The 8,095-nt window shown below is 49.4% G+C and overlaps 1 protein-coding gene across 1 annotated transcript; it reads left to right on the top strand.

The window, feature by feature from the left end:
- Nucleotides 1-4: 4 nt before the first annotated feature.
- Nucleotides 5-7,148, top strand: UTP11 (UTP11 small subunit processome component). Its single transcript, XM_060691398.2, has 8 exons — nucleotides 5-233; nucleotides 345-406; nucleotides 805-907; nucleotides 1,117-1,230; nucleotides 2,193-2,286; nucleotides 5,178-5,308; nucleotides 6,611-6,721; nucleotides 6,953-7,148. Exons 1-8 carry the CDS (start codon nucleotides 174-176, stop codon nucleotides 7,034-7,036), a joined length of 759 nt encoding a protein of 252 aa, XP_060547381.1. The 5' UTR covers nucleotides 5-173; the 3' UTR covers nucleotides 7,037-7,148.
- The last annotated feature ends 947 nt before the right edge of the window (nucleotides 7,149-8,095 follow it).

Consider the following 8,095-nt stretch of genomic DNA (forward strand, 5'->3'; position numbering starts at 1 on the left):
GCCCCGCGTGGAGGGCGGGGCTTCGGAGCCAGAGGCGTTCCCCCGCCGAACAGGTTGGGGGCGCGCGAGGGAGCCCTGGCCGGTAGGCGGAGCGACCGACCGACCGACCCGGGCCTCGCCTATCGGGTCTGCGCCAAGCGGAAGGGGCGGGTCCTTCGGCGGAAGTGGGGGACATGGCGGCGTTCACGAAGGCGGCCAAGTCGCGGCAGCGGCAGCACCTCGAGCGGGGCCAGGTGGGCTCCGGGCCGGCGCGGGGGGCGGGGGGGCGGGGGGAGGGAGTCGGAAGGCCGCGGGCGGGGCCCTCTTCCCTTCCCCCCCAACCCTGACTGCGTGTTTCCCTTCAGCTCTCCTCGCGGAAGTCCCTGGGGCTGCTGGAGAAGAAGGCGGATTACCGGCTGCGCGCCGCGTGAGTGGAAGGGCCTCTGGGGGGAGGGGCGGGGGGGGCGGGAGCGCCTTTATTTATTTTATTTTACTTATTTATTTTGTCGAGTAGGTATTAGATCAGGGGTGGGCAACTGTGGCCCTTTAACAATCTGTGGACTTCAGCTCCCAGAATTCCTGAGACAGCTTGGCTGTCTCAGGAACTCTGGGAGCTGAAGTCCACAGATTGTAAAAGGGCCACAGTTGCCCACCCCTGTATTAGATAATATATATAAGTATAAGCATGAATTGAATACATAAAATGTATAAAATTAAAGGGAACATTAGGGACACAGATGGTAGGCTGGTGCTCTTATGCACGTCCCTTAATTTTTATTTATTTATTTATTTATTTTGTTTATTTATTTTCTCTTTTCCCCACAGCGACTTCCACAAGAAGCGAGATGCGTTGCAGGCGCTGCGCCGCCGGGCGCAGGAGAAGAACCCCGATGAGTTCTACTTCCGGATGACCCGCACGCCGCTGCAGGTGGGTCCGGCAGGGCTGTGGCTGGGTGGCCCCGTCACTCGGCCTCTTCCTCCCAGGCCTGCCTGCTTTCCCTTCCCCATTTCCCTGCGGGCCTCCCGGCTGGGTTTGCACAACAGTGGCTCCAAAGTGGGGGCCTCGGTGCCCGTTCCCTGCCTTGACGGGCGGCCCTCCTTCTTCTTGGAGCCTGACGCTACTTGCGTTGCCCGCAGGACGGGGTGCATGTGATCAGCCAGCAGGAAGCAGAATCCACGCCTGAGCAGCAGAAGCTGCTGAAGACCCAGGATCTGAAGTACGTGGAGATGAAGCGAGCAGCTGAGGTCAAGGTCAGAAGATTCCCCTCCTGGTCGATGGCTGTGGAGATGATTCTCAGTCATCCCAGGTCATGGTTGCCCCAAAGGTGCTTTTTTCAAGAGGCAACTGGACTTTCTGGTCCAGAAAGCCCAGTTGCCTCTTTGAAAAAGCACCTTTGGGTCCCCTTCCTCGTCCTGACCCCTTGGACATGCTGAGGTTGCTGTCCCTCCCACCTGACACCCAAATATCTCTAGTTTGCCGCTGTCATTAGGGAGAGGGAACCCTTGACTCCCCCTTCCCCGGGTGCTGGTAAGGTCTTCAGGCCGTGCCGCGCTCTCCTTGTTGGAGGAAACCCACAAGGAGCTTATAGCACCGGGCTCCTTTCCAGAGATTAGGCTTGCTTGGACCCCAGTGGATCTAGCAGGCCTCCAAAACCCTGTCCTAGCAATGTGGGAGATGGAGGTTGGGTGCCTTTTTGGGGGGTGGGGGAGGGAACTGTTATTTATTTATTTATTTGTTTGTTTGTTTGTTTGTTTATTTATTTATTTTTTATTTAAATTTTTATATCGCCCTTCTCCCGAGGGACTCAGGGTGGTGCACAGCCACAATAAAACAACATATCTCCATAAAATTTAAAAACAGTTTAAAACATATTCAATGATTTGGCCCTTATATTAAAACCTAAGAAACTAAAACACCCATTAAAATCGTTATTTAAGCCAGCCCAGCCTGTTGAAACAGTAAAATCTTAAGGGCACGGCGAAAGGTACATAGGTCGGGGATCATACGTATCTCTGGGGGCAGCTCATTCCAGAGAGCAGGTGCCCCCACAGAGAAGGCTCTTCCCCTGGGGGTCGCCAGTCGACAACTGTTGCCTGACCTCAGAATTGTGCTGGGGGAGGGGGGGGGGAGGTGGCAGCTGACCAAGTCTTCAGTTCTCGATTCTGTGGCTGCATCTTTTTGATTCTGTGCCTGCATCTTTTTAATCGAGCAGAAAATCGAGCAGCTGAAGTCGGAGCTCCACCTACTGGAAGCAGAGGGAAAACAGCCAAATAAGCACCTGTTCTTTTTTGACACCAAGAAGGAAGGTAAACGGGTGGTGGGACTGCCACTGACTGGGTATGAAAAATCAAGGTGGCAGAGAAGCCTGCCCTAGTTAGACTTTGACTTTCTGGTAGATCACTGAATGAAAGGGAGGAGGATTGCTTTGTTGGTGCTGCTTAAAAATAAAACAACCCTTTTCTGTGAAATGATTCCCATTTAGCAGAAGTGAGACCGTCAGCAACAGGTGACTGAATTGTAACAAATCATAATTTATCTTAACTTTTTTTTATTCCAATCTCCAACTCGCACAGAGTGATTTGCAAATATCAATATGATGGTTCCTGTTCTTGAGCTTGCAATCTAAAAAGATATAACAAAGAAAAATGGAAAAGTGGTGGGGAGGAAAAAAACAACTCCAAATCCAATACTAATTATTATAAAGACTAGCTGAAGTGAAAACTAGAGATGTACACAAAAGGGGAAAAGTGTGTGGTTTTGCTATGAGACAAATATCTTAAATCTTGGAAATTTCACCAATATGTTCTAGATGAATGGTAATTCAGCCAAATTGAAAAACTTGTTAGTTCTGAGTTTTGACTGAGACAAAAGGGCAAATAAAATGGATATAAAGAGTCAGTATATCCCTGTTAAAACGTCAGTTTTTTGAGATGTAAAAACATTAGACTAAGATAGTTCACTTCAGATTTTTTTTCTGCCTTTAACATAACGTATAAGCCTGTGATGGTAAACCTATGGCACGTGTGCCACAAGTGGCACGCAGAGCCATATCGATGGGCACGTGAGTGTTGCCCTAGCTCAGCGCCGGCCAGCTGATTTTCAGGCCTTCCAGGCCCAATGGAAGTCAGGAAACAGGCTATTTCTGGCCCCCGGAGGGCCTCCAGGCGGGTGGGGAAGGCCGTTTTCGCCCTCCCCGGGCTCCTAGAAAGGCTCTGGAGCCTGGGGAGGGTGAAAAACGGGCCTACTGGGCCCACCATGCCATCGCATGCCAAAAGCGGGGGGAGCGCAGGGGTGTCGTGCGTGCATGTGGGGGGGGGCGGGGCACACGGAATTATGGGTGTGGGCACGTGTGGGCGCACCCCTCTTGCACTCCCCCTGGCAAAAAGGTTAGCCATCACTGGTATAAGCTGTGCAGTTCAATTGAAAAACAAATATTTTAGGAAGAAAAAATGTATAAAACCCTTAAACTAATATTTTGTTGAAGTACCTTTTGATTTTATGACAGCATTCAGTCTTTTGGGGTAGGAGCTTATTAGCATGGTACATCTTGCCCTGGGAATCTTTGCCCACTTCCTTGCAAAAGTGCAGATGTGCGAATGACAGATTGTGAGGGAATCTCCTGTGCACAGTCCTTCTCAGTCACCCCACACATTTTTAATTGGATTCGGGTCTGGACTCCAGCTGAGCCATTTCAAAACTTTGATCTTCTGGTAAAGCCGTTCTTTTGTTGATTTGGAGATATGCTTTTGGTCATCGCGTTGAACGGTGAAATTCCTCTTCATCTTCAGCATTTAAGCAGAGGTTTGAAATTGTTCTTTCCTTGCGCTTGACTAAAGTCCCACTTCCAGCTGAAGAAAAGCAGCCCCAAAGCATAATGGTGCCACCAGCCATGCTTCGCTGTGGATATACGTCTGATGATTCACAGTATTGTTTTTGCATCAAATATATGTTTTGGAGTTATGGCCAAAAAGTTCAACTTGTCTCATCAGAACATAACACATTTTCCCACATGCTTTTCTCAGGCTTGATGTAGTTTTTTGCAAAATCTTGCTGGGCTTGGATGTTTTTCTTTGTTAGAAAAAGCTGTCTTGCCACCCAACTCCACATCACAGATGTATGAAAAATACAGGGGATTGTTGTCACATATAGTAAATAATCAGTACTTGCCAGAAATTCCTGCATCTCCTTTAATGTTGCTGTATGTTGGATCAATTTTCTTCATTTTTAAAAATCAATTTTTGAGGAAAATCCAGTTCTTAGTAATGTCACTGTTATGCTACATTTTCTCCACTTGTTGATGACTGTCTTCACTGAGTCCCAGAGTATATCCAATGCCTTGGACACTGTTTTGTACCATTCTCCTGACTGATACCTTACAATAACGAGATCCCTTTGATGCTGTTTAAACTCTTTGCAGATCATGGCTTTTACTAGGAGGCAATTGAGTAAATGTCAGAAAAATCCTGCAAGAACAGCTAACTTTATATGGGTTTGATCAGAGTCACTATTGATAGATGTGTACTATTTACCATAAATTTGAACATGTTTGGTTAATTCTGAACACAGCCAAATCCCTACTTACAAGAGGCTGTGCACACTTAAGCAACCACATTGTTGTATCTTTTTATTGTTATTTTTCCTCCTAAAAGATTTGTTTTTTTCAATTGAACTGCACAGCTTATATGTTATATTAAAGGTGGAAAAAAATTCTGAAGTGATTTATCTCGGTCTAATTTTTTTCATCTTAAAAATTCTGGCATTTAACAGGAGTGTGTGGACTTTTTATTTACCCTTTTGTATTTACCTACTGTATTTACCCTTTTGTCTCAGCCAAAACTCAGAACTATCAAGTTTTTTAATTTGGCTGAATTGCAATTCACTTAGAATAGATTGGTGAAACTTCCAAGACTTTGATATCAGCAAAAATGTGTCCAGAATAATGGCTTCTTGAGGTGGTGAGCCTCTTTAAGAAGAGAGGGGACCCCCACCGCCGAAGGAAGAATGCAACCAGCTTCTTCCCTCCCTCTGTTGCAGCTCTTCTAAGTTAAGTAGTATCCCTGGCTGGTTATTTGGCCTTTTCCCCTTCATGCAGCACATTTCCTTTGTAAACCTAAGGCTGGCCTCAATTGGTTTGTAAGCTGGGAGTCAGTGAGGAGGGTCCAACTAATTATGAGAAACCAACCTGTCCTTTTCTCAGTGCAAGAGTTTGATGTTGCTCTCCATCTGAACACTGCTCCGGAGCTGGTCAGCAGAGTCTACAACAGGCCAACCCTTGAAACCCTGAAGAAAAACGCAGTTTCCGGGATCACCACTGATGGACAGTTACAGGTCTGATTTGCTAAAGCTTCTCTGCTTCCTAGAGTCTTCTCTTGGGCTCAGTTTGCATCCAGGGGTGGGAGGAGGAGCAAATTTGTACAGATACTCGAAGTTGTTGGAGTGGACAGGGTGCCTCGGTTGTGTGTGCCAGAACTGAATGGCTACTCGCCTTCCTTCTATTGGAAAAGGTTTATGCTCTTCCTAGTGTGCTTTCAACCCCTTCCTCCTGGATGGGGCAACATATAGGAAGAGGTCAGGATGGACAAAGTCCACTCTGGATCTCCACAGTGTTGACAGTCCTACTTAGACTCTGACTATTTTGTTGTTCATAAAACATGCTTCAGAAGGAAGTGAGTGACTCCAGTGTCTTAGGTGGCAGCTGGGAGGCGATGGAAAATGGCCGTTCACCCTTTTCAATGAGCTTGTGGCAGGCGAACGGGACCGTTGCCAGATTTAATTTTTAAATGGTGGCCTCTTATCGCTCCATTGGCAGAAGCCAGTTAGCATGGCAGCTGGCGTGAACAGCTGAGCTACAGAAGACTGAAAATATTCTCCCTCCTGTTGTGGATTTCAGGCTAATCTGCCAGGGAAGCCTCTCTCACGGCTGAATGCAGCTGCTTCCGCTGCGTCTGGGGTTGTTGCTGTTCACTTGGTCTCCTGTAGAGCTGGAGGGGAGGGAACTTAGCTCCAGAGGTTGCAATGGAGTTGCACCAGGCTGCCTTTGGGCTGGGTAGGACCCGAAGGGAGATACGGTGTGGCGACATGCGAAGGTTGCGTACAACCACTGAGGGGGAGGGAAATTCAACAGATGATGATAAGGTCCCCCTCCCTCTGGCTGTCTTATTGCTGACGTCCCCAGACTAGTTTAGACTGGTGGGTTTTCTTCTCTCCCGGGAGACTTGAGTCATCGTCATCTACGGGGGAACAAGTTTGGATCTGTCCTGAGTGATGGTGCTAATTAGCTCACACCTGCCATGATGGGTTGTGCTCAGGAATGCTTGGGCTGAGGCACGGGTGCAGCAGGAGTGGACAGCCCGGTTGCTGGGGTGAGCCCGGCCCCTCCCCCCTCCGGTTCTCCTGCAAAGCCAGAGCAGCGTCCCTTGGCTGCAGCCTCAGAGCTCTTCCGTTAGGCGGTCCTGCCCCAGCCTTCTTTTCCTGCAGACTGGCACAATTGGAGGGCTGGTTGCAGAAGGCCTTTGCAGGGACGGCTTGGGTGCGAGGGCAGTCCTGCCCAGCCTCAGGGAATGCTCTGAAGATTGTGTCACTTTGAGAGCACCTGGGTGGAAAAACGGCCTCTCTCTTCTCCATCTCCAGAGGTTGGCTCGGCAGAGGAAGGGTCAGTACAGCCTGTTGAGGCAGCGCATCGAGCGTGAACGGAAGATGTTTGTCATCGCACAGAAGCTCCAGACCCGAAAGGATCTCTTGGTGAGCAGAGCTCCTTATTGGGCGCTGCAGGAGGCGGCCTCTGCTCTCCCTTGCAGGCAACGGGACCTTCCTTCTCTTCCTTTGTGGCAGCTTGTCCTTCAGGGATGCCTCTGGCCACCAGCTCAGCTTGAGGGCCCTGTGCTTTTTTCCTGTGGGGAAGCTATTGGGGCCTTTCTGGAAACACTCTTGGCAGACCACGTTGCTTAGGGAAACTTTTCTTCTTGATTTCAGGACAAAACCGAGAGAGTGAAGCTGAAGAAGGAAACCGTAAATCAGCCAGCAATTTATAAGTTCCAGTTTAGACGGAAGCGTTGACTCTTCTGTGAAGAGGGATCTCCTCTCTTGATTGTCTTGCAAACCCTACAAATGCTTCTTTCTCTGCCTTAGCTTTACCTGGTACCTGTTCAATAAACCCGATAAGAACGGTTGTGAGTGTGTTGCTGCTCTTTCCATCCTGCCCATCCAGGCGCTTGTCCCATTCTTTCCCCTTCTGAGACAGAATGACCAGGAAGAAAGAAGCCTCTGAACCCCCCCCCCTCCTTCCCAGGTCGGATGGAAGGGGAAGGTAAGCACTGGGGCAAGCTGCCTCTTGCCTTCCTGAAAGGCTCTGAAGGTGGGGAGCAGATGGGCCAGGCTGGGCTTTGACAGCTTCCCACCTGGCTCGGGTTCTCATAGCTCCTGAGGGAGGAAAGGGACTTGCAGAAATGGAGGGATAAAATGTGCATTCCAGGGTTGTGATGCAAGTATAAAAAAGGTGGAGCTTGTGGGGCACTTCTGCCTGTTGTAGAATTTGGTGCTGTGCCTGGGCTTACGTGCCCTGGAGGCTTCAGCGTGAGAGAGGGGAGTTGCTGCGTACAGGTGTGCTCTCCAATGTCAAGGTCGGTATTGTGAATGGATGCCCAGCAGGTGGCAGTGTTGTTTCACGGAAGGCTGGCTGGGAGCTTGACAGCTGTGGTTGGATTTCAGGGCTAACTAGAATGGGCTTTGGGTGGGGGGTGGGGGCTTATTAGACTTCTCCAAGCAGATTCACTGGAGGTAATCTGGTTGGTTTATCCTGCTGCCCCCCCTGCCCCCCCCAAAGTATCTGTTCCTAAAAGATAACGGCTGTGATGATGGGAGAGAGACAATCTGGTGGTTTGTTGCAGTGTGCAAGGCTAACAGGTAGCTGGGTAATTTGTGGTTCCTGGTACGATGCCAGTCCTCCTAGGGTAGGTGAGGGGCCAAGAGAGGGTTTTGTGTGAGCAGAGAGGCAGCATTCTGACCAGCTTACAGTTTCTCCATTTCTGTTTTCCTGTGGCTGTTGGGCGTTGGGAAATGTTCCCGCTGGAAGGGGAAGAGTTGGAGGGTTGTCTTGCAAGCCCATAAGGAGCTGAT

The sequence above is a fragment of the Pantherophis guttatus genome, chromosome 10, assembly GCF_059756535.1.
Source record: "Pantherophis guttatus breed Tessera chromosome 10, ASM5975653v1, whole genome shotgun sequence".
NCBI lineage: Eukaryota > Metazoa > Chordata > Lepidosauria > Squamata > Colubridae > Pantherophis > Pantherophis guttatus.